Source organism: Hetaerina americana, unplaced genomic scaffold, assembly GCF_022747635.1.
Source record: "Hetaerina americana unplaced genomic scaffold, ioHetAmer1.1.p SCAF_10, whole genome shotgun sequence".
Classification (NCBI taxonomy): Eukaryota; Metazoa; Arthropoda; class Insecta; order Odonata; family Calopterygidae; genus Hetaerina; species Hetaerina americana.
This window is the reverse complement of record NW_027286070.1, coordinates 67,196,138-67,222,960: the sequence shown is the minus strand read 5'-3', so window position 1 is coordinate 67,222,960 and position 26,823 is coordinate 67,196,138. Positions and strand designations below refer to the sequence as shown.

At 35.0% G+C, this 26,823-nt stretch overlaps 1 protein-coding gene across 1 annotated transcript; it reads right to left on the bottom strand.

Annotated features, from left to right (window-relative positions):
- Nucleotides 1–9,099: 9,099 nt before the first annotated feature.
- Nucleotides 9,100–26,657, bottom strand: LOC139700353 (prostatic acid phosphatase-like). Its single transcript, XM_071598994.1, has 7 exons — nt 26,421–26,657; nt 23,928–24,026; nt 18,070–18,336; nt 16,860–17,045; nt 15,874–15,997; nt 11,212–11,423; nt 9,100–10,279 (listed from the first exon to the last, which is right to left on the bottom strand). The coding sequence occupies exons 1-7, from the start codon at nt 26,655–26,657 to the stop codon at nt 10,136–10,138; spliced, it is 1,269 nt and encodes a 422-aa protein (XP_071455095.1). The 3' UTR covers nt 9,100–10,135.
- Between the last annotated feature and the right edge of the window lie 166 nt (nt 26,658–26,823).

Sequence of the window (26,823 nt, the reverse complement as noted above, 5' to 3'; positions counted from 1 at the left end):
AAGACATGGTCAAGCTCAATCATGACAATGCCCCCAGCCACATTTCCTTCATTGTTACGTCAACTTCCAGTCCCAGGGCATCCCGGTGGTCCTCTAGCCCCCTTTCAGTCCCGACTTGGCCTCATATGACTTTTTTTCATTTCCCTGACTGAAAAGAGAGCTGTGAAGAAAGCATTGGAAGACCATGGAAAACATCCAAAAGCATGTTACAGCGTTCATGAGAGACATTCCCATTGAGGAGTTTCAGGGTGCCTTCCAGGCTTGGTAGATACATCTCCGCAAGATAGATAGATAGATAGTTTTATTCGCCATAGAACAATACATAGTTGTATGGGCTTCGTCAAAAATTCAATTACATCAATTGTATACAATTGTATAGCAAGTGTATTGATGCGGGGGGACAGTATTTTGAAGAATTTTAAGCATTTGTACAAGTACGATTAATAAATCTATTTTTCCCAGAGAATACATATTACTTTTATAGTGGACCCTGTACGTCTATAGTGAGTTCTTTACTTGAGTAGTATAGTAGTAGTGAGTTCTTCACTTAAACCATATTCAATATGGGAAATCCTGTTTACTAGAATCTAGCATTAAATTAGCTATTACCATTGGTAGTATACTATTCCTAATGGACATATTTTAAGGATGTTGACATTATTTGCCTAAATTTCAAGATTTGATTTTGGTGATAAATTTTCTAAAAACTTTACACAAGTCTAGACTTTGAGAGCAATTAAAACTCAAACAACTATAACTAAACTGTGACAGTCACCTATACACCATACACTAAAACAATATCTATGATATAGCATCACTAGCATATAAAATATCAAGGTGCCATCATTCATTCATGGTAGCGAACAGTAGGGAACCATTGTATCTTCCAATAAAAGCTAAAATAATAACAAAAACACTATTTCAAAGAGCAATTAATCAGACTTATGATAAGAATCTATTAAATCATTGTGTACCCCGTATTCATATTGATTCAAGTATGCACATTAATTCACTTTTAGATAATAATCCATAACTTATTGATTTTCAGCCATTTACTCCAGAATATCGCAAGCAAGTTATGGAGAAGTTTTTTCATGAACATGCATCATATCATGGGCCTTTCTGTTCATCTTTGCATAGTTCGTTATATTCGAGGCCAACAAAAGCTAAGGACATAAATCAGATGACAGAAGGTTACCAAGATTCTTCTTCTCCTGTGGATTCAAAAGTAAAGTAAGCAGACAGTTCTAAACATTTGTGTATATTTTAAGGATTATTCCCATTTATTAAAAAATAATCATAAATAAGAACTTGAAATACTATCATCAAGAGATCAGCAAGAAAGTAGGAGCCAAAGTAAGAGGAGAATGCTTTCAAATGTCCCACAAAGAAATTATTAGAGATCTTGAATTAATACTACCCAAGTACTTTCATTAGTAAAATCAAGAGTAAATAGTTAAATACATAATGTAGACCACTTAATCATCAAGGTATTCCATCTATTAAAAAGCAAGTTTCAGATGGTTCTAATGATTATTTAAGTCTAAGTAATGCAAGAATTCTCTTTCTTAGCACAACATTTCTTTTTTCATTACTTATGCCATCCTTTATGCTGTTCAAAAAGCTTTCTGTCCTCTTTTCCCTACCCTGCTTACATAATGTCCTCTCATCACATTCTTCAACACACCACTAACTTTCAATAATTCCTCAATCCACTTTCTCTGTCTTTTATGGCTATCCCCCGGTAGTTTCTTCTTCCTTCACCACATTTAAAACATCAGTGTTTGTGTTCCTCTCTAGCCAACTTATTGTCTTGATTTCCCACTTCATTCAAAACTCAAAAGTCTTTATTCTATGCTCATCCTCTTTCCACTAAGACTGGGTCTCAGAACCATAAAGCAATATTCTCCATATTAACGTCTTTGCTAATCTTAACCCAGTGTCCCCATCATAAATTACCCTCTTTTGATAATTTAATTCTTCTCCCAATGCACATAATGCTTTGCCCCTTGTCCTCTGACAAAATATGCTAACTATTTCCTTCTTGTGAAATACTGCCAAAATACACAAACTTCTCCACCTGCTTGTGTTTTTCTCCAACTACAATTTTGTATGTTTAACTTAGCTACCCTACTTATTCCAAATATTTTTGTTTTACCAAAGATAAAGGGTAACACTGTCTGACTTGCCTGCTCACTGCAATTCTCCTTAGCTCCTGATATCCCGGTGCTATCTGACCATGTACAATTTTTGCATAAGAAGATTGCCCTTCCAGTTTATCCCCACATTCTCCATCTCCTATTACTTTCCCTGCTACTCATGGCCACCTCAACACTTAATAATATGTTAAACACAAAGGCATCACACATCCTACTTCCTGAACTGATCTTCGTCTTGGTAAATGTTTGCACTATTTTGTAACCTTCTATTGATGATTTGTAGAATCATACTAACTGCATGTGAAATTAAACTTATCGTCCTATAGTCCTAATATACAGCTGCTTTAAACTTTTGGATCAGGATAAATACTGACCTAAGGAAATCTCTTCTCACATTCTTCCTCATAAACACTGCATTTAAGTCCAAATGATCCCTTCCATTTTTTCCCTAAATTCTTCAGCAATATTGCAAGAATATCATCTATTCCTACTGCCGTATTGGGTTTCATTTCCCTTAGTGAATTTTTTATCTTACTATCTTGTAATCCTGGACCTCAGCTAATTCTCATCTATGTCGTATACCCTTTATATGAGTATTTCTTTCCTGGGTTGCCCAATATTTTCACCATGAAGTTCTACATATTCTTTCCACCATCCCCAAATTACTTCTTACTCAATTATTAACTTCCCTGACTTATCTCTTACAACAGGGATAATTTGTTATAGTGCTTCTACTTTTTGGTGCATTGGAAATTTCTCCATAACTTAACACTAACCTTTCCACCATATTTACTGGGCCCTATTAGTTTCTCACCAGCCTATACTGTCTGTTCTCTGCACATTTTCATGCATACATTCTTCCATTCTCTCAAGTATTTCTCCCATAACCAATCGCTGTTATTCTCTGATTCTTCACCATTCCTATTGTTTCCTTAGCTACTCTATCTATCTCATTCTTCAGGTCAAACACCTTTCCGCAACCATCTCCATTCCCCCTCCCACATTTAGGTATTTTTTAAATTTTCTTGATCTTTTTCCTTTCTGCTCCAACTGAACAATTCAAGAATTCACTCTGACACCCTCCTTACTCTTTTGAATCATCACTGCACTTCTCTATACCAAATCATGATCCAAATCTGCATACGCACCTGGGAGACATCAAATCATGATATATAATTTAACTGCTATCTAATTGCCTCTTCCAGTAACTTCCGTATTTATGTAATGTTTGAAACAGGCATAGACCACACAAAAAATATTTAATTTTAAGATTTACTGCATTGACATTTGTGCTGCAATGAGTTATTAAACAAACTTGGAAATTTGCCACTAAGAGGTTTCACATTTATGACTTAACTATCACCTAGGAACCAAAGTTATCAATCTGAAGGTTGGAATGATAGGACTAAGCCCATTGATATGTGAAATTCACAGTCACATGTCAGGGTAGGGGAGGGCAGTTCCTTTCTTTGCACCACCTGAGGTTTTCCAGGAAGATCTAGTAGTAAAGAAATCACAGGTGAAGATGGTACCCAGAGGTGTCAGCTGGAATTGAGCCCAGGATCTCTGATCACTAACTGATGGTGCCCTGCTTATGATTGCCACATCCTCTGCTTCTTTTTCATATCACTCATGTAGATGACAATTTATTGCAACATGTAAGTAAATAACAATGAGTATATGGTAAACTCTTTCAGCCATTTTTATTCCCCATAAATGCTATGAATCATTCCATAAAAACATTTCCTTCCTCATTTCTACATGGTCCTAAGTAGTTTTGTAGGGATACTACTTATCTGCACATTATATTGCTTTATATTTTCTAATATAGCAGCCCTCAATGTCATCCTGATATTCCAAGTCCTTATTCTAACTGGTTTTCTCTTCTCTGCTGCTGATTCCTCTTCCCAAGCATTTCATATGATGATGCCTATTGAAACCTTACATCAGCAGGGAGACCTAGACACCTGATGAACTGTATTTTAGTCCATGGAGAAAGGAAATATATATGACAGTTTTGTGTTAAAGATTAAAAAAGATTGATTTTAAAACATGAATGCTATATATTCTCAGGAGATACCTTAGTGACTCAAATAGGTGTTTTGTTTTAATTAATGTAATGATGGCCACCTGAGTTGAAAAAGTATGTTGTATGCCTTATCATTTAATTTTGGTATTATTATTTTTGTAATATTACCGAGACCAAATGTTTCCATAAAAAGAGAAAAGGACATCATGATGCCATGATCCAATCAGAGTTGAAATTCCAACAATTTCAGACATCAGTAGTTTTTTTTAATTGCCAAGGGTCTAAAAATATTTTGCTTGGTTCACTAGAGGTGATGTGTGTAAATCAGAGTATTAACTTGGTGTGATTAAAGAAAAGACACTCCTTCAATCTTACATCTTACCCAACTTGACTTAATTCAATTAAAAAAGCAACACATTACTGCAAAATTGTCTCTTTAAAATTCAATTTAACTCAATAACCAAATCACACTAGATGGTACAAAATAATTTAGCAATCAAATGTAGCACAAAAAGAATGCTTAGAAGAGGTAATTACATTCTCATGTTTTCTATGGAGAATATTAAATTCATTTTAACATTGTTCATATTTTATAGGAGGAGGAAGATTTAATGAAAGGGTATTTTGAAACTTTTAAAAAGAGATGCCTAAGCTTTGCTAACATAAAGAACAATATGACAGTCTCATAAGAATTAAAATAAAAAATAATGCACTGAAAAATTGAATGGATTGCATGGAGCAACAAAACTGCAGAAATTGATAACCCAATCTAATCCTCATAAATTTAACGAACTTATTCGCAGTGATGCATTTTGACATCAAGTAACAACTTAGAGCAAACTTCCAGAAGCATTACAAAAAACAGTACATTTTATTCATGATATATTATCAGAAGACCTCAAATTTTCTCCAAAAAGATTTTTAGCAGAGAAAATTGTAAATGAGTATCAATTTTAGCTAGGACTTTGACTTAATTTTTATTAGTAACATTCCTAATAATTATTTAATTTGTCTATAAGTCATTAAATATTAATTCTCCATTACTGAAGACTTCTAATCAACCAAAAATACACAAAAATGTATATTCAATTGCTGATAGCACCAAGCAAGTTGAGGTGATTAAAATAGATGTGTAGAAATATAGACATTTTTAGCCCCATTCACAATTATTATTTTTGCCTCGATTTTCTCAAGGGCCACCAAAATAACAAATACAGTCCATGGAAGAATTGAAGGAGAAATTGGGGGAAGAGAAATAGAAGACTCTAATGGCTTAGAAATAATCATGGCCCCCATTCCGAGACACCATTCTAGCATAGAAAACACAGTTTGGAAACAGAAGAATTTGCATGAGAAAAACAATCCATCAGATGGTATTATGGACACAGTGGATCTGCAAAGGGGTACAGGATCAGGTGAGGAAGAGGAGGAAAATGAAGCCTGGGGCACATTATCAGTTGTTGGTGGGGAAGATTTACGATTTAATAGTGAAGGACAACTTATGGAAGTATTTGGTGAAGCAGGGACCACAGTAAGTACCAGAAGAATGAACGAGAAAGACCTTTGCCTCCTAAAAATGCTCCATAGGAGTCCAGCCAGGATGCATATTGTCAATATTGACTGTGCTGCATGTCTTCAAGAGCCAAGGGTGACAGAAATGAAGGATATGTCAGCATTCAAAAGTCTACAAGAGGTAACAACAAAGAAAGATTCAGGAGAGCAGAATATTGGGAGTAATTCTGTTTTTGGAAGTGGAAAACAAATATTCAGAGGCAATTTCAGTACACATGAGCCAATAATTACTGAGGGAAGTACATGGAAAAATGACATACTTTCAGATGAACTGGAAGGTTCAAAGACAACTTAGGAAGGGGCTGATAATAGCTGGAATGAGAGAAGGTCAATAGATTCAACTGAATGGGAAATAAGTTAACAGTGGACCATACCACAAGAACATAGAGAATCAAGGAGAGAATCTCAATAATATACAGTCTATTATTCAAAATTTCAACCACAATAAGTAATCCCGCAAAATGTATTTAAATCAAATGTGCAGAGTTTTTACATAGTACAAAAAATTCAAAAGCGGAAAACTATTTATTCCTTCCCAAAAGTTGATATTTTCGTACTATGTGACCAAAATGGTATTTTGTGCTTATGAAATGAGCTTAATATTAAAAATAGTTAAGATGAAATGAGTTTTTTACTTCAGGTTTCAAGGTTTCAAAATATATAGAAAAACAAACATCCAATAATAATAAAAAGAACACCAACAAATATATAAACATTGTATTAATCCATAGCAATTTTCTGGCAGTGAGCACTTTAGTTGTTACTCTTTTAATCAAGCTTCTAAAAATAACTCAAGTAGTCATGCAAATGTATGAGCAAAAATGAAATTGCAACCATATGCGAACAAAATTACATGGAACTCAAATAACTAATGTTTTAACATTTCATTCTCAAAAACATTATATGCTACTTTAATCTTAACACATTTACTCATATAATTTTCCATTTTCAGATATTTATACCCAAACAATCAGGTAACACTGCAGCAGAAGCTTGTTGGGATTGCAATGATAAATAATGTTATCAAATAATGGAAAAATCACATCAGTAAACATAACTCTAATCTACGAATAATTTTTCATTTACTCCTAAATAAATGAACCCAAAACATATCATTGAGTAGAAAGGGATCAAATATAACATTAATGGGCAAAATACAAAGTACTGTAATAATAGTGACAATGACTTTTGATTTTGTCAATTGCTATGAGATTTTGTTTGCACAAAATCCCCTAATCAGGAAATTAGCAATCATGTTTTCCTAATTTTCTTTTATTTAGCCATAATAATTAAAAGCACAGCTTGCTCAAAGTTAACACTTTAATCACAATGCTTACCACAGAAGCAAGAAGAAATACAACTTGTGGAGCAGAACTGACTTCACTGAGTCAATACAGTTAGCTCAAGGAGCATTTTGATCTCAAAATTCCATCACTTTTTCTGCTTCTGGCATGAAATACTCATTCCTGTAAAACTTAATAATACTATGCTTGCTCAATCAAAGGTATGAAGGCACATGAACAAGTAAAAGAGAAAAAAGAAATTAAAGCAGGAAAAAATACAGCAGAACTGAAACACTAAGAAATATCCTAAAAATGTTTTTTTTGGGCAATAATTGATTAATATATATCTCATATTAATCCCTGATACAATTTCTGGAATTAGCATAAGGCCTATTTTCTCTCCTTGAGACATAAAATGTCACAATTTCAATCTATTCACACGGTACAATCTCAAAGAAAGAAAGAATATTACAAGTTTTGATAACCAATCAGGAAATTCCAATACATATTAAATTTAATTTAGATGAAACAGTCAAGTTCAAGCTAAATTGTAAGAATATTACAGATATTCACAAAAATGTTACCATGGCAGAATCAAACCAGAACAATAATTTTTTCCATCACAGTCATGCCAGTGTTATCGATCAATAAGGTGATAATAAACAAAACTCACTAAAAATGTTTGAGCTTCTCAGTTCTTGATTACCCAGGTCCCATCATAATTATTGCAAACCTAGCTATATAACTTCCATCACTCCAAAAATAGCTAACCGTGGTATTTAACAATGAACAATCTATTTTTTGCTGAGTAATTTTAATTATTTAGACTTTTTTAAGAACTGTAGATGCTCGTCTTTACCAACTTGGCAAGTAAACTTACTATTCAACACCACATACTGAATGCCAATACTTACCAACCAAAGGTGATTGAACCAAAGGTAATTGAACCAAAGGTGATTGAATTTATTCAAATAAGTAGTTTTGAAAATAAACCTAGACATAATAGGTAACAATTGAATATGGTATACTCAAAGAAGGCTCATTAAGATTACATCACTGTATAAAGATACCAATTCCGAAATTCAACTGAATTCATAAAGCCACAATAAATTTTCTGCTTCTAAATTCAGCCTTTTGAGCATCAAAATACATTTGAAACTCCAGTTCAATCAGGCAGCCAAATCACCCTCATCCCATTTCATAAGAGAATACTTACCTTCCGATTGGTGTCATTAATGAATGGATGTATTAATGGAACTTATGGTGTTCCCACGTTAACTGTCTTTTATTCCTTATTTAAGTTAACGATATTTACTGCATAGTTAATAGCAAGATATGTTTATTTGCCAAACATGAAAGTAGCTTTAGCCAATCTAAATGCAATATAAGACACTTTAATACAAAGTAAAAAAATACAAAATTTTCTTCGGTTGCGTGCAAGCAAAAAATAAAATGTTTGAAAGCTGTATTTAAAATTCCTGGCATTTTAGCCATTTTACGCAGATATTTCAATCGGGTTCGTTACAGAAAAGATATTTATGGCCGCTTTTTTCATCTTGAAATTTTCTATAAATCCTTGCACATTTCTTACTACATGCAATATGATACATTCTGGGAAGGTAATTTATTTTTAATTTTATGGGACTACGTGTAGCTAAGAATAAAGAAATGGATGATCATAGCTTATAATGATTGTGTAGTAAATTAGTATTTTCTTATTTTTTTAAATTTGGATTTCAGGAATTTGAAATACTAATATTTTGGAGAGAAATATAGTGTGAATTGACGTAAACTTTAGAGGATATTGTCTTCTTTACACGAATGTGGTCCACTAATTACTTTTTGTTTGTTGTTCCATGAAAGTGGGTGCTAAAGTTCAAATATTTTACCAACATCCATGAATCTTGACTTTCCTTTTGAGAAGCAAAAAATATCATGGTACCCTGGATCATGATGTCTATTCAAGACATTCCATGGAAAGTTCAATCATTTCTTTGGAAGATATGATAGAATCACTGGCAAAATGAAATATACAATTATATTTTTAATGGTCAGTCTTTATTTTACTAGATAAGATATCAATGTGATATTTACATCTTGAGGCACAAAAAATATTCAATTTGATGTTTATAATATTTCTTATTGAACATAATTCTTTGGAAAATATTATATTTCTAAATTAAGGACAGTAGTGAAAAATCATTCCTTGTTAGATTTTTATAATCCTTATGAATTACTTAAATGCCAACCTCAATTACATGAATCAATTTTAGAAAAAGCATAAAAAATATCTCCTGATTTACTTGCAGAGTTGAAAAAGATCAGAAAACATTCATTTGAATTTATTTGTAAATCAGTAAATGGCAAATGCCTTAAGATAAAGTGAAAGCATTCATTCTTTGCTTATTGATCATTTTTCACAGTGTAACTGCAGGTAGTAGTAGTTAGCTCTACTGCCCTAAGCTATTGGACACATCACACTGTCCAGGGAAAAACTGCTGATTCTGACAGGAAAATAATATTTTTACAAACAGTATCTGATGCCATTTCAATCAGCTGCTTTGAATAAGTTTGCTCAAGTAGTATTGAGCTAAATGAATTGTAACAATCCAACTGCCATGGATTATTAAGCCATTATTAAGTATATCCGGTCGAGTGCTTTAGCCACTTAAGCTACCGAGGCGTCCTCTTACACTCTGAAATTTTGGGGCTTTTAAAGGAACTAGATGTCAAGGCGAATGATTTTTAGAGGACATTATTAAGTACTTTGCCATTATGTTCGTCACAAATATTTTTTTCCTTGAGTTTCACAACATTTGAGTATCTATTAAGTGTATGAGTATCTATCAAACATACCTAAATGAACTGTTTGATCGGGAGAGAATAAAAAAAATCTATTTGGCAATAGAAAATTATTACTATGATATTTGAACTACCTTTTTAGTTCACATGAAATACTGGTGGTATGATTTATGAGTTTAAATATTATTTTTTTTAATATAACAACCTAATTAATATCAAGTGAAATGTATTTTGCTGCACTGTTAACCATGATGCCATCAACATCTATCTTTTTTGTAATCCTGTATTTTTTACAGTTGGCAGTCCATTTCCCACTGTTTTGGAGAAGTAATGGTTTCCAAGTTAAAGAATCCTGAAGCGTGACAAGGTTCTGGACAGCTTGGTATAATTATTGGATACAGTTCATCAGATGAGGTGCTATTCTTCATGTATATCTGTAAAACGAATAATTAAAAGCAGTAAGTAATAGTTCTCGGAATTTAAGCTGCTGAAGTGGTTGAGGTTACCTTATGTTTTAGTGTCAACATAAAAAATAAAACAACAAATCAGCATCAACTTTCAAGATGGGTTTCACATCCATATTGTTTTACATAGAGTACATATATATCATCCATCAGACTAGGAATAATTAGGTAGGTACCTACTTACTAGCAGTTGTCATATTTTGATGGATGGGTCTTACCAAAGCATTAAAGGCTTAAGCTGATAAAAGAAATGAATATGAAAATCTAATCCTTTGATTTTTGTAGGTAAAGCCATACTGGCCATATTGACATTCAATTAAAAATTTACCTCTGATTCCCAATCCCAGAAAATTATAATTACAAAAGAACAATTAAATAATTTGGACATAATGATGAATAGGATTAACAGCAATTTTCAGTAGTGAGTTGCATACAAATAAATTGCAATTTTTTTCAATTGCTCCTTGATATTTATGCATGTAGGTCCCTAGATATAAACATACTGTTCCTCCAAATTCTATCCATGATAAATGCAAAACCAGGACTGATGTAAAATCCACTATTGACTTCTCATCACATTGATTTTACTTCAGTGGGTACTTATCATTTATCTGTTACTAAATCCTTACATAAAATAATATTTTTTACCATGAAACGGTGCCGTTGACTTCTATAGCCTTAATTGTCATTTAAAATGTTGTATTTAAACATTTGTCTGCTCTATAATTTACTTATATTTCTTAACAAATAGTTCTTATCAAATAAACCATTGTAAGCAACTTTTTTTCCCTGAAGATAATCCCATTGGTTGTAAATACTGCTAAATGTGCTGTATTGAAAATGAGTAAGTGTTGACAACCAGGCAATTAATCTACTCTAAATAATATGTACACTTTGATCACCTTAACATTTTTATCTCCATTTGTATACTCCAGCAACTCCACAAGCACTGCGGTACCAAAGTCTGGCTTGAAGTTATCATCTGCAATTCCAAGAGCCTGCATCATGTTTACTATCGTAGTATCATGCCCTGAGTAGAAGAAAATCTTATTCTTTTCAGTCGGTGTCGATATTTTGTCACCCATATGTGTTGCCATATCCCACAGTAAAACACCTGTTAGAATAAAAGATAAACATATTTCATATGCATACATAAACTACCCGTAGATTGGGATCGTGTAGTGTTTTCTCACCAAAAGGGCCCGGGTTCAAATTCAGGGGATGGCAGATATTTTTCAGTGCTATCTTGATCCCTACTTGAGGTGCTTTGTGGAGAGAAATTTGAGTGAGAACACTGTCCATGGGAAGGAATGTTAAGCTGTGGACCCCTTGGCACCTTTCTTTGAGAGTAGGCTAATGTGGACGCTGAGTTTCTTTCCACCATTCCTTCTTTCCCATTTATCCCTAATGGTGCAAATAACCTTAGATGTCAGTCGCCTCCCCATAAACTATTACTATAAATATACTCTTTGATGGTCTAATGCATGAAATGGACAAGAACAATAGTATTTTGGCCTATTTAAATAAAAATAAAATCCCAATTTCACAAATTATACATACATGAAACTTAGTTCTTGTTCACTTCTGTGTATTCATGGGGGAATGATTAAGTTGGATTCATTTTTATAATCTACAATTTGAAAGCTTAGCTAAGACAGTACAAATATAAAAAAACAATTAATTCTATTTATTTCTATTTGATACACAAGAGCATGCAATCCAGGGACAATTAATTTTCATTCCTATAAAATAATTCAAATGCAAACAACTTGAATTTTTATGCCTAATCAATTTAAAGAGTTTCTGTTAAACATGGTATTAATTATTGTTCTTTTGACAGGTACTTATGGAGGATGAACAATATTAATCAAAACTATATATTTTATTATTGATTGATTAATAAAGTCTGAGCAAAAAATATTCTTTATGACATACCTTACATATGGGTAATATTTAGCATTTTAATGCAACAATTTCAGAGCGTAAAAATCATTCGCCTTGACTGGGACTCGAACCCAGATCCCTCAATATCCGGTCGAGTGCTTTAGCCACTTAAGCTACCGAGGCGTCCTCTTACACTCTGAAATTTTGGGGCTTTTAAAGGAACTAGATGTTATGACGAAATACCGTACATACAATGTCACATGCATTCGTAGTCGTGCGCGAGGCGCCACTGTCCACGAGGTTAAAAGCCAACTTTAAACACGTATGGTGTTTTCCCTTTGACAAATTCCAAAGAAACTGCGGGAGATGCCGCAACAGTAACTTATAACGGAGTCATCCGCTAATGTGCATTTTAATGCAACAATTTCAGAGCGTAAAAATCATTCGCCTTGACTGGGACTCGAACCCAGATCCCTCAATATCCGGTCGAGTGCTTTAGCCACTTAAGCTACCGAGGCGTCCTCTTACACTCTGAAATTTTGGGGCTTTTAAAGGAACTAGATGTTATGACGAAATACCGTACATACAATGTCACATGCATTCGTAGTCGTGCGCGAGGCGCCACTGTCCACGAGGTTAAAAGCCAACTTTAAACACGTATGGTGTTTTCCCTTTGACAAATTCCAAAGAAACTGCGGGAGATGCCGCAACAGTAACTTATAACGGAGTCATCCGCTAATGTGCATTTTAATGCAACAATTTCAGAGCGTAAAAATCATTCGCCTTGACTGGGACTCGAACCCAGATCCCTCAATATCCGGTCGAGTGCTTTAGCCACTTAAGCTACCGAGGCGTCCTCTTACACTCTGAAATTTTGGGGCTTTTAAAGGAACTAGATGTTATGACGAAATACCGTACATACAATGTCACATGCATTCGTAGTCGTGCGCGAGGCGCCACTGTCCACGAGGTTAAAAGCCAACTTTAAACACGTATGGTGTTTTCCCTTTGACAAATTCCAAAGAAACTGCGGGAGATGCCGCAACAGTAACTTATAACGGAGTCATCCGCTAATGTGCATTTTAATGCAACAATTTCAGAGCGTAAAAATCATTCGCCTTGACTGGGACTCGAACCCAGATCCCTCAATATCCGGTCGAGTGCTTTAGCCACTTAAGCTACCGAGGCGTCCTCTTACACTCTGAAATTTTGGGGCTTTTAAAGGAACTAGATGTTATGACGAAATACCGTACATACAATGTCACATGCATTCGTAGTCGTGCGCGAGGCGCCACTGTCCACGAGGTTAAAAGCCAACTTTAAACACGTATGGTGTTTTCCCTTTGACAAATTCCAAAGAAACTGCGGGAGATGAGATGGAGATGAGATGAAATTGTTGCATTAAAATGCACATTAGCGGATGACTCCGTTATAAGTTACTGTTGCGGCATCTCCCGCAGTTTCTTTGGAATTTGTCAAAGGGAAAACACCATACGTGTTTAAAGTTGGCTTTTAACCTCGTGGACAGTGGCGCCTCGCGCACGACTACGAATGCATGTGACATTGTATGTACGGTATTTCGTCATAACATCTAGTTCCTTTAAAAGCCCCAAAATTTCAGAGTGTAAGAGGACGCCTCGGTAGCTTAAGTGGCTAAAGCACTCGACCGGATATTGAGGGATCTGGGTTCGAGTCCCAGTCAAGGCGAATGATTTTTACGCTCTGAAATTGTTGCATTAAAATGCACATTAGCGGATGACTCCGTTATAAGTTACTGTTGCGGCATCTCCCGCAGTTTCTTTGGAATTTGTCAAAGGGAAAACACCATACGTGTTTAAAGTTGGCTTTTAACCTCGTGGACAGTGGCGCCTCGCGCACGACTACGAATGCATGTGACATTGTATGTACGGTATTTCGTCATAACATCTAGTTCCTTTAAAAGCCCCAAAATTTCAGAGTGTAAGAGGACGCCTCGGTAGCTTAAGTGGCTAAAGCACTCGACCGGATATTGAGGGATCTGGGTTCGAGTCCCAGTCAAGGCGAATGATTTTTACGCTCTGAAATTGTTGCATTAAAATGCACATTAGCGGATGACTCCGTTATAAGTTACTGTTGCGGCATCTCCCGCAGTTTCTTTGGAATATTTAGCATTATGAACAAAAAACAGGGCTCCCATAATGTTTAATTTATTGAATATAAACCTTTTAGGAGAAAGATTATTTATCATAATGTTGTTGACCTCAATACCAGAAACCTCCACCATCTTTTTCCTGCCCTTTCCGGCCTTTTCCCTTGAAATATGATTTGAGCCATTTATGGACAATTCCCCTGATCCCATAACATTCACATTTAATTAGTAGAATTTCATGGTTCACAGCATCAAAAACGTGAAACGTGGACGTGAAAAATTAATGAATTCACCAACAGAGTATTCCTTCAAGTCCCAAGAAGTCATCATCTTCTTTATAAAACTTGCAAGAGCATCTTTGGCACCTATTTATTATTGGAACCTATATTGTTCCATACTTTAAAGTTTATTTTTAATGGTATATTTCATAAGCCTGTCTCTCATTAAGGACTCAAAGGTTTTAGAAAAAATCGCCAATAAGGACACTGGTCAGCAATTGTTAATATCACCTCATCTCCTTTTTCATGAGTAAGTTTTATCTTTGCTATTTTTAGATAGTCTGGAAACTCGCCATTTGTGAAGGACTCATTTATTATAAATGATAAGGGTTTTTTATTGCCTTAGATAATTTTTTTATAATCACAGTAAGGATGTTGTTGATTCTGACTGATGGTTTACTTTTAAGGCTCATGATGCACTCCAAGATCTCATCCTCTGATGCAGGAAAGAGAACCATGGAAGACATCACATGCTGGCAAAATCATGCATCAAAGCCATCATTACTCATTATTCCATTTTGTAAATTCAGAGGCACATTAGTTAGGTAATTAATTGCAAACTCAACTACTTGTTTTGGATTGGATAGACTGACCCCCTCCTCATTTTTTAATTCTAAAATTCCTTTCTTGTGTACTTTTCCCCCAGTTACATTATCAACTACTCGCCATGATGTTTTTTGAGTTATTCTCAGATTAGCTGATGACTTTGTTATGATTGATATGATATGATTGTCTTGCATGAAGCAGTCAAGACTTATGCCCTTTTCTATAGCTCTCCAAGTAGTTAGCGAAGCTTAGCTCAACCTGCCCTTTGTTCAATGCATATATAATTCCCTAAATTCATTGCTGGCTGCTCTCACCTCATCTATCACCAAGCACTTATTTTTATGCATTATGATGCTTTGTAATTTCAAAAAATACAATTTTTTTTAAAGAAGAACAATCTTTTATGAATGGCATTCTGTGGAAATATTTATTTAGTTTGTTGGACTTGGAATAGTCCATTATGGTATCCTCAACCAGTAGTCTTGTTTCATTAGGACTGCTGTGTTTCCTCTCTTTGGTAACCCTTCTCATCAAATAATTGCACATAATTTCCTGGAAACTTATTTGAAATGATATTCTCCAGATGCCCCTACATTTCAAATCTCCATATTATCAAAAATTGCATGGTATATTTATTAAATTCCCATCAAGATGAATACATGGCAAACTACTCCATACTGAAATGAGTCTGTATGATATAAGACAAGAGTTGGCAGTTTCTAACTTACCAGCCTTAGTCTTCTTCATTGGCAGAGTTCTTGTAAATAAGGCAAGACTGAGACTAGCTAATGGCCTCAATCTTTCTGGATACCAGCCTGAGAGCCAGTTAGGGAGTTTTAATCCCCTCAATTCCTGAAATGATCCAACATGCATATCACAAGCAAGCAATTTCTCACCAGAGTCATAATAATTTGTCAAAATTATCAATCAAAGTTTTTAACCAAGAAAGGAATGACATATTTTCAAACCGTTCATAAAAATGTATTTAAATGACTTCAGAATTACAGGTTTGGCAGTTATCATCTATTTTAAATACCATCCACCAGAGGAATCACTCAATTTGATGCTCAGAGAAGCATATAACAATAAGGCAAATTAATCAACATATTTTATAAACACTCTGTTTCAGGGAAATGTGAAAAAATCAAATGTGTTCATAATTCATATGCAATTTTTACATTATTGTAATGCCACACTTTGAAGCTTTGACCATTAAAATTGATGCCATAAAACATTGCCTTTTATTATTTTATTAATGTTGATATTCTGATTTGAGCCATGATATGTCAGTTATGCTGTTATTTAAAAATTTTAAATACAGTTTTTTTAAATGAATAGATTTTGAGTTATTTTGCTCTGTGATTAAAATTTCCACTCATACAAAAAGGCTGGTACTGTGATCACTGGGCAAATGGATACAAAATATCAATGGGATCTCAAAACATGTGTTTCCATTAAAATTTTTAATTTTATATTCTTCAGAATATAATGCTTTCCCCATTAAAAATATAGAGAAAGTAAAAATGAATGGAAAATTAAATTATGCACTAAATTTCATTTCACAAAATATGTACTGACGTAATGGCTAATGATCTCTAAATTTTTGACTGGAAGTTATCATTCCTTTTCACATGAACAAGCTAAAGTAGTTCTATTTTCCCAATGTTGAGTATGTTTTTTTAGCCAAATCTGTAGTATTAATATCCTCACATACCTCAATCTGAAGGGTGTTGTAGAGGAATTCCACATCAAGTATAGTATTATATGTTTTGCCTGAGTTTTCTGATAGATGGTTATACAAATCCTGATTTTCCTGATTGACTTTCTGTACTTCTGATGATGCATAAACTGCTTGTAAATCTTCGTCATATCGGGCACAAGGCTTCTTTGATGCTATCATCTAGAAAAAGTCCCAAGCAAAATTTTCAAATATAAAACAGGTACAATTATGTGCTGCATGAGCGTATGACAGAAATAATTTCTTCACTACCAAAAAATTTTAATTTGAAGGTGCAAAATATTTTAAATAATGACTTTAGCAAAATTTATTTTTCTCCACATGATATTTCAATGACCTGCCCAGTGCATGGAAAATGTTATTTGGCATGCAATATTTATTTTTGGCAGCAGATAGTTATTAATGAAAACATTAATAATTAAACAAGTATATATATCACCTTCATGTAATTTTAAACTTCCATCCTGCTTAAATTCCTAATAAGAGCATAAACTGCAGAATATTAGTCTGAGAAACATAAAGGAATCACAGGCATTGCAAGAAGCAAACCTAAATTATTTTCTTCAAATCCACCATATGAATACAACAAGAAAGAAAAACTGGATCATATAAGCAAAAATGTTTAAATTATATTCTTAAATCATATCAGTTATTTTTCTAAACCTTGAAAATATGTATATTCCCTCAAAACTTATTAGAGTTTTAAAAAACTAATAACCCACCAAAAGTGTGATTTTTTCATTTGAATTAATGATACCCACATTTTCTATCCAATTCATTTCATCATTTCAAAATTTGAATGCATGATATTTTTTCTACAAATTTAATTTGCATATTTCATCACAGTAAACACCGCAGTATTTTTAGACACTTTGTACCCTTGGAAGTGGCTCTAGAACCCAATCATAGGACATGGAAATTTTCTTAAGCTAATAATAATGCTATAACCTTTTTTATTGCAAAGACATTTGAAAATTATATTAAATTTTAAATGATCAAAATGATTTAGAGGTTGCAACACACCCCGCAGCAAATAATTTAATATAGTAAAGTGCATTAAGTATTCAGAATTAGTTTTGGGCATTAAATTTAAATTCATTTCGAGTTTTATTGCATCCAAAAAAGTTCTCCAAGGGAGAAGGGCATGCCCCTCTCCCTTGGATCCACACCCCTGAATAAACATTACCATGTCTTCATTTCTTTCAATGTATCGAATTGGCACAGGTTGCCAATCGAGTTCTGGCAGCCAGACTTGTGATCCACCAGGTGATGCTGAGGGAGGGAACATTCCCGATAGAAGTGCTGCAGCACTGTTCAAGCACCGATCAGCATCAGTGCTCAGCACTTTGGTTTCAGCAGTGTTGAATCCTCCTCCATATATTTCCCGCACACCACCAGGACCATAACGATTCTTAAGATACACCCCCAGATCATGAAGTTGCTTCTTCCCATACTGAACACAAATAAAGGAATAATTAATCCATTTCACTCCCAACACAAGAAGCAAGTAATACATGCCTACCATTTAATAACTAACCATAAAATCCATACAAAAGGCATTTTTCATCCAATTTTATTGCAAGAACATCCATAAAATATTCAAAGTTGCCAGTAACTACTGTCCATACAATATTCACCTCAAATTTTACTGGTAATTGGTTCCCTTTCAGCCCTTCTGTTATGTATGAATATTATATATATGCATTGTTATGTATGAATATTATATATATACATTGTTATGTATGAATATTATATATATACATTTATATATATATATATATATATATACATATATATTACAAATATATATATATTACAAATTCACCTGGTACATAGAATGAAAATAAGTTCCGTTATTCTAACGATTAAACTCTGTAAATCTTTCAAGAGAAAAGTTGATATACCTCAGACAGAATTTTAGTTAGTGTGTGACAAAAGGTTTTTAAAAGCTGCTCATAAATCTCATGTAGCTTAATGGAAATTCACTTCGATTCACTACACTGGAGTAATTTTGTCCATATGAACCATTAAGTCAATGTATTTACGATTTATCATTTTTCAAGTTACCCTTCCCTAATTTTCTCCTGTGTTAATGGATAATGAGCATGAAAACTTTGCATGGGCTTATGATAATAAATTCATGTGATATAAAATTAAACTAAACATCCTTTTGATATTAAAGCAGGATATGATTTCATTTGGAAGCTGGCAAAACTTTTTGTATGCCTGATAGATATTAGTTGCTCTGAGGGTAAAGATTCTACAAAGCCTCACTTCTCATGCAACTTACAATGGATTGCTTTTCAATAATTTATCAATTGTAAAGTGTTTTTAAGTTCAAATAAACTCAGGCTGAATAATAATACCTGCAGCTAATTTAATGAATAAAATACAAATAAAAATGAAGGGAATTTATCACTTCAGAAACTTTTTACTTAATTTATAAAAAAAGAACATAATCAAAGTTCCTAACTTAACCATAATCATTCTTCTGAATTCTGCAATAAAAGAAGGAGCAACTAATTAAAATTAACAAAGATAAATCTATGTGTTTTATCCCAAAAAAACCAATGGTCTGAGAAATGTTTCCCAATATCACACAGCGTTTAGCTATAACTATATTTTCATATTTCTTCTTGAGTTCTTTATTGGTGTTAATGGTTGGAGATCAAATAGAAACATTAAACTCCATATATTAGTGAATTAGCACATAATTAATGTATCTCCCATAGAAACATATTTTGTTGGCCTATTAAGGGTGTTAACCACGAATATTTTCTGCAGATATACCCTGCTGCCTATTGTGGTATAAATGTCGCTGGCATGAATATTTCTCAAGTTTGGAACTGAATTTCCAACACTATCAAAACTCTCGCTGTCATGCTGACACAAATATTCATGAAAAATCTATGGTACATTTCAACAAGCACTAGGGTTTGTTGAAATTTGTCACTGAAAGTGCTATTGTTTATCCTGTGATTTATACAGTACGCATATCTTAAGGGTATATAGTTTTTCTGAGACATGATGTTGCAGGATACCCTTATTTGCAGGGTTGCTCAGAATCCACAACTGAAGCTAAGTTTTCCCTTTCCAAATCCAATTATCTTATAATATATCCCCTCTTATGCCCCTCTTCATTCTTGCATCACTTTATTCCGGTCCTTGCCAATTGACCTTTTTGGTGACATCTTTGCCTCTACATGTCTTCTACTTTCACTATGGTTCATTACAATTAAGAATTTTATCATGGTTCATTACCACCGGTCGCGGCAGGTTATTAACGGAGCCAATACCTAAGCTTTGATACATTTCTAAGCCAGACCTTATATAGCAGTAAATAAATACCCTTATAACTATATTACAATGAGTAATTCTCAACCATATTTCTTGCTGCCTTAATTCAGCACAAAATATCTATTCTTCTCCTCCGTCCACCTCGTTTACCCAACATTCTACCCTCTGCCAGTCTCCAACCATCCGCTCGTTTCCACTCAATATTCCCTGCATCCATTTTTCCAACCTGCTTTGAATTTCTTCCAATAGCACTCTTATCTCTCACACCATGTATAAAATTATTTGTTGTTTTTATTTCCCTCCATTTTACTTTTATCACCCTCCTTCACACCCAAATTCCAAACGCATCTAGTCTACACTTATCCCTCTTCCTCAAAGACCAAGTTTCCGCGCAACACTATGGACCATTGATTAGCTTCAGGGGTGATCTGGTGGAAGTAGAATATAGTGAATAACTGATCGAAGCACTTTTCCACTTGATAAAATTTTTATTTTACGGCCGAGTTTCGATGTATTACATCATCATCAGGTCTTCTCTGATGTAGATGTAATACATCTTATCCCGCTCGTAAAACAAAAATTTTATCAAGTGGGGAAGTGCTACGATCAATTATTCATTATGGATCATTTTTAGGTTTCACTATTTTTTTCTCTTACTTTTTACTTTTGGTCCCTTCATCTACTTCCTTTTCATTGTGAAACCTCATTTACCAACCAAAATTCTTATTTTAGTGTCCTTTCTACTTTCCCTAATTCCCCTAAAATGTTCTGCTTCATTAATGAGAAATCCATAAAATCACACAGTGCATTCAATTATATATTCCTTTAACTCTCGGGTTCTTTAGTTTGGTTCTTCTGCACACTGTGCTCATAATGGACTCTCCACCTCCCTCTCATTACGTTTCAAATGATTTCAAACAATTATCTTCTTCTCTGATACGCTTTTAGATAGGTATATGTCTTTCATGAATAGGATTATGTAAAACTCACGAATTTTTTCGCACAACGATCGTTTAATTTTCCAACAATTTTGACGCAATGCTCCTGTTTTTTAAACTAGCGATAGGATCTTCATCATGAACGCTTCTTTAGTTTGAGCCATTCTGCGCTTGATATCCCCTTCCATAACTTCATCCATCGCATGTTATAATCCTCCCGAGATGGATGAGAGATTTCACTTGCTGTGATTTCTCTCCTTCAAACGTCTACCAATACCTTGGCCTATTTCGCACTCATATTTTAGTACATATTCTTTTTGCCAATGGTCACGTTGTACACTTGAAGCGCTTAGTTCATTGAATTCAAGGATGCCTTCAAGGCCTTTCTGTTATTTGTTATCACTTGTAGTTCCAACTGCGAAAATAAGCTTGATTATGTATTAGCTATTCACCTTAATTTATTTGAGCTTATGTTTCCAATATTGCATCTTCCAAGTATATCTTTAAATTTGCCGGGGAAAGGTCGTAATCTAGAATCCTTTAACTATTCTCGCCCATATATTTCTTCTATCTTTCATTCGACGTGTTGGCGACTTGGTTTAAGTGCAGTTGGTAGACGACTCTTTAATGTTAGCAATCCATTTCACGATTTTCGGGCATTTTGAAATTTTTATTCCACTCCTACGTTGTTGAAAGCCTTCTCAAGTGCACGAATTCGGTGGCTTGTTCACGCGAGTAATCATTACTAGCGATATCCTCGAGTAGAGTATTGCCGCACTGATTATTTATGAATTACATATAAGTTTTTTTCCGACAGGTTGATATCACTTTTTCTTTCGACATTTTGGCTGATTACAAGTGCTATTATTTTAGACCCATGTGATACCAGAGACAAAAGGTTCGGTCCCAAACATATCTCAGTCCTTATTTTATCCGGCCTAGCAATCAACACGTACTTCTCAGATTCATCTGGAATACTTCCTCTTTCGCAACCGTCTTCGGTTATTCAGATAATGCGCATTTTGCTTTATCTTCGAGCACCTTGATAAAGTCTCCACCAGTTCGTGGGCACCGGGTGACCTGGTTCCATGCAAGTGTTTCACGACTCTGTCGAATCCACTTTTAACTGTTTCTGAGTCTCGGCCGTTATCATTTAGCCTCTGCAATGCATATTCTCAGGTTTTTTCAACCTATCTGTGATACGCTTTTAGGAATGGAAAAATCTTCGGTATAATAGATTTATGAGGACCATTAGCCCACTCCTCATGAATAAATAGAAAGCGCCATTACTATTACGTCTATAGATACGAAGAGTCTAATGCTGGCACAGAGGGGAATATTTATAGTCTACGCATTGAATTGGCAGGCAATATCTCGTAGAGAAGTTAAGGGAAATTGACTGCGGAATAGGAATTCCTTTCCCTTCACATAATTCGTCACCGGAAGAGCATGGATTATCACAAACTACAATTCACGCTACTCAAAAATAAAACGCTACCTAAAGCTCCTTGTGAGCCTTCTTTGACGCCGGGTAAGGCTTGTTACTTAGCAATGTGATTAAATGAGCCATTTCCCTAATGTCTAGTTATACAATACCCCCGTGCCGTACACCGTTTGGGTTGCTTCCAAGGAAATTTGTACATGTATAACCAGGAACTTATCACTATTGAGAGATCGGAAAAAGACATTTCACAAGAAATGAGAACATCATCTACTGGAAAAAATATGGACATGTGTTGAAAACGGAATTAAATTTTTGGCTTCTGTGACAGCTTCTGAGGGTTATTTTGCGCAAAAACGAAAGCACATTCGAAAAGTTAGGGCCTTTTTCTTATATTCACATATTGGTGGATCAGAATAAGTTGTATACATGCAGTGTCATCTATTGATTGTTTCAGAATCCACTGAAGTTATTGCTTCGATTAAGTAGTCGTTTTTTTGTAGGTGCATACAGGTAGCAATGTCCGTGGGAAACGCTGCACCCATCAGTTGCGAAGAGCGCACCCCGATTGACCTTGCTCCTAGCGGTCATTTCCTCTTCTTGTACTTGAAGCAGTGGCTTGGTGGACAAAGGTTGGAAGACGAAGAGAAACTCAAGACCTCCGTGGTCAACTGTTTCAATACACAGACGTCGAACTTTATGCTGAGGTATTAAAGAAGCTGATGCGGCGTTACGAAAAGTGTAAAGAAGCGGACGAGGAATTATAAAAGTGAAATAGATTTGTAAGAAACTGAAACTGTCAATAAACACTTTTTATGATGAACATATTTTTTATGACCATGCTTTTCAAATATGACTCCTGCTAACCCTGTAAACGATTCTCCCGCGTCCGAGCGGATGTTTTCAGAAGAAGAGTGGTTGCGTCTTTGTCACTAATGTAGCCATACCTCCCAACACTCTCTTATGACCGCCATGTCTAGAGACTGTATTTATATTTGATTAAGATATAGGCATATATGACAGACCATAAAACATCTAACCTCATATTTCTTCTATCCATAATCGCTGCTGAGCGATGTGAAATTAGACCAACGAAATACCTCACGAGCTGAGAAATAGGAAAGTTTCTTCAATATAATTTCACCGCTGTTGAAGGGTATTCACTGATTTTCGTGAAATTCGATGCAACTCCAAGTTAAAATTATACTCAAAATGCTGCATAAACTTGCAGTGCTTCATTGGGATGTTTTTAAAAACATGTCTATTTGGAATATGGACGCATGAGTATTGCTATTTTCTTGAGATTTGGTTTTTTACCCTACGGAAGACGCAAAAGAAAGACAAATTTCATTTTGAAAGTATACTCACGTTATCCAGTTGTCCCCATCCCTCGGGCCAATAGGAGTCGTCCTTGTATGGATCATTGGGGTAAGTTTCAGTCGGTGTCCTTTCGCCATGACGGAAAAGCTGCAACCAGAAACAAATCTATCACTTACGTGTTGTCTTCGGTGAAGCGTTGATATTTTTAATGAGGGAAAAAATTCACCGTAAACTTTTAATGTTGTAACTTCTACTTACACTCCAAAGAAGTACCTGTAATACATATTGGCAGGATCAATCGATTTTCCCGATCCCATTTTATAACTAACACGAGATTAAAAATGTCATATATGCTACGATTCCATCACGAATTCTAAAAAATGGCGATAGAATAGAACTAAAAGTACAATGCTACCAGATTATTTTTAAGCTTACCAATTGAATTGCTCCATGTATTTCTTTGATTTTATGGGCTGACGAGAGATGTGTTTGCCATATAAGAAGTTGGTTCCTTTTCCAAAGCCGTACCTAACAGAAACTCTATTGTGACATTATCTTTAATTGAATGAATCAGGTAGGGTTTCCAGTATTAATAGAGAGTAAACTTTATTATTTGAAGATCTTATTGTTTTGCTTTCATTTTCAAATATTGTGTCAATAAAATCAATTGGACTATTCAATTCAATCAGACGTATCTCCTGTGTCATTTAGCTCAGCAGAGCAGAATTTGGTTTTCAAAGAAACATGATATTTATAAAGGCGATATAGTATTATATTCGAATCGTGTTGATAATTAATTTGCATATTTCATTTATTCATTGATCTTGTTGAAGCAACTTGCTTCTCGTGTCAACCATCATTTAACTATGCCAGCGATACAAAATGTTCAATTAAAAATAAATGCCACGATGATTTTTTAAGCATAATTTACAATAAATTATTATTTTTGAAGATTTTATTGGTAACCCTTCGCCAAATTTGGATATCAGACGTCATTTTAATTCTTCCATTCAAATAAGTACCTTTTGGCTCCTTGCTGCACAATCATGGGAGTATGCCGAAGGAAGATTTTTCACCGAAAGCTGAGGATATTTGCATCCTGAGATGGCATCATTCTTTCTCTTTGAAGTCTAATATACCGTAAATCAATCACTTCTTCAAAACCGCCTTTGGAGACTCAAAGGTTCCCAAACGCCAGGAGGACTATCCCAAAATAAAATCGGTATTACCAATATTCAAGACACGATGTTGAAAGGTAACTGTCTTTACGAAATGCTCCAAAGATACCTTCAAAGATCACTTCACGTCGACTCTTCGTGCGTCAACAAACGCGCAAACTGCCCGCCAATTCTAAAATACGCTGAGGTTATTTTCAATCTCCACTTCGATCGGAGCGCGTTTAACTTTAACTGCATTAATTTTGAAATTTCAGATCGAATTGAAGACCTGTGGACCGTTCCGAATTGCAATTGAAGGATCTTTCTAATTTTAATTCAAACTTCATCGTAAGTTACGCGTTCGTAAATATTACACGCACAATGTTACGGAAGTTTGGAGATGAGGTCTTTTACAATTTTCATTGTATGTTTTTATTCGCCGAAAGTTGATTAAGTCGGCAATTAGCGTAAAAGAATGCTAGGAAGATCCAGAATGAGACATCGTAGAAATGTTAGGCTTTGGAATCAAGGCGAAGTAATCAAGGTAGGTCCAGAAACATTTCTCTTCCAACATTATTTTTTCCACATGATTAACAGTTATTGAGCTCAGTCCGAGGTTTGTTTCCGGGTGTTTATATGTTACAGTTGCTATCTGGATTTCCTGGGTAACCCCCGACGAAGATTTCAGGATAAAAAGAAAGGAATACTATATAGTTCTCGAGTGACAAGACAAGAATTTATCGTGGAATTGGAATCTTAAAAGTTGGATGGACTAGATTCTTAATCAGATTTTATTATTGAAAATAATCATGGTGGACTACGACCGTGAGATAATGACAAAATTACGTTAAAATGTGGAATTTCCCGCGATATCGAGTGACGTGCATTTATTATTTATTTCGGCATTTATTTTTGGTGTGTTTCACATCGCTACGCAGTTTAAGGTATAAAATGCCTGGCAGAGAAATGCGAGCATTCTGAACCCCCAGATCATGGAGACGTTATAAATATTCTGAAATTTTATTTAATTTTAGCATGCTTATGTTTAAATATAGTTCCCATTATTCAACGTGATAATTATTGCAGGTGGTTCAAGTTTTTGTTAAACCATTTCTTCTTTGTAGAAAATTTCTCGACAGAGATGTCCTATCTTGAATAACAATATATTATAAGACTATATGTATTCTACCTTTTCATACGTTTGCATAAACCTTGCAAGTATCGTAAAGGTTAAACAAATAATCGCAATTATTAGGAGATAACTCCGAAAATCGGTATGATCTTCGTTAAATTACGAATATTTTGAACGCCGAAAGGGTTTCGGGTCCCGTTTGTCTTTTGGCGACGTAAATTAAAGGTTTGATGCGTGAATCAAGCGTCTTACCACATGGACTTGCAGCGTCTTGACGTCGTCGGGAGACCTGTCACCGTTGACCATGATAAGCATTGAAGCGAGCACCGCCAGCAGTGCCGCCCCCGTCAGCGCCGTAGTCACGAGGATACATATCCTCTGTCGCCCCACCCGCCGCCTTCTGGGGTCCGCCGCCCTCCTCTCACCGGGTGCCATCTCGCCCCGGTTGGCCGCCGCGCCCCCCCGCCTCCGACCCCATAGGTTGTCCATGTCCCCCCGGCCACCACTGCTCGATTCCCAACCCGGAGATTCGGCAGGCTTGATTATCCTGTTCGAAAAGAATCAATTCTTCAAACACAATTCTCCAATACCCATAAGAGGTGTCATCCTATCCTCACACATCACCTACACGAGTTCATCGGAGGTTAGTTACTAA

What these genes read in the sequence shown, in the direction of transcription:
- LOC139700353 (XM_071598994.1), bottom strand. Translation starts at nt 26,657, where the DNA reads ATGGACAACCTATGGGGTCGGAGGCGGGGGGGCGCGGCGGCCAACCGG. An exon ending in GATGGGGACAACTGGATAAC is followed by an intron (nt 18,337 to 23,927) that starts GTGAGTATACTT and finishes ATTTGTGTTCAG; the next exon opens with TATGGGAAGAAGCAACTTCA. An exon ending in TTGAAAGAAATGAAGACATG is followed by an intron (nt 17,046 to 18,069) that starts GTAATGTTTATT and finishes GACTTTTTCTAG; the next exon opens with ATGATAGCATCAAAGAAGCC.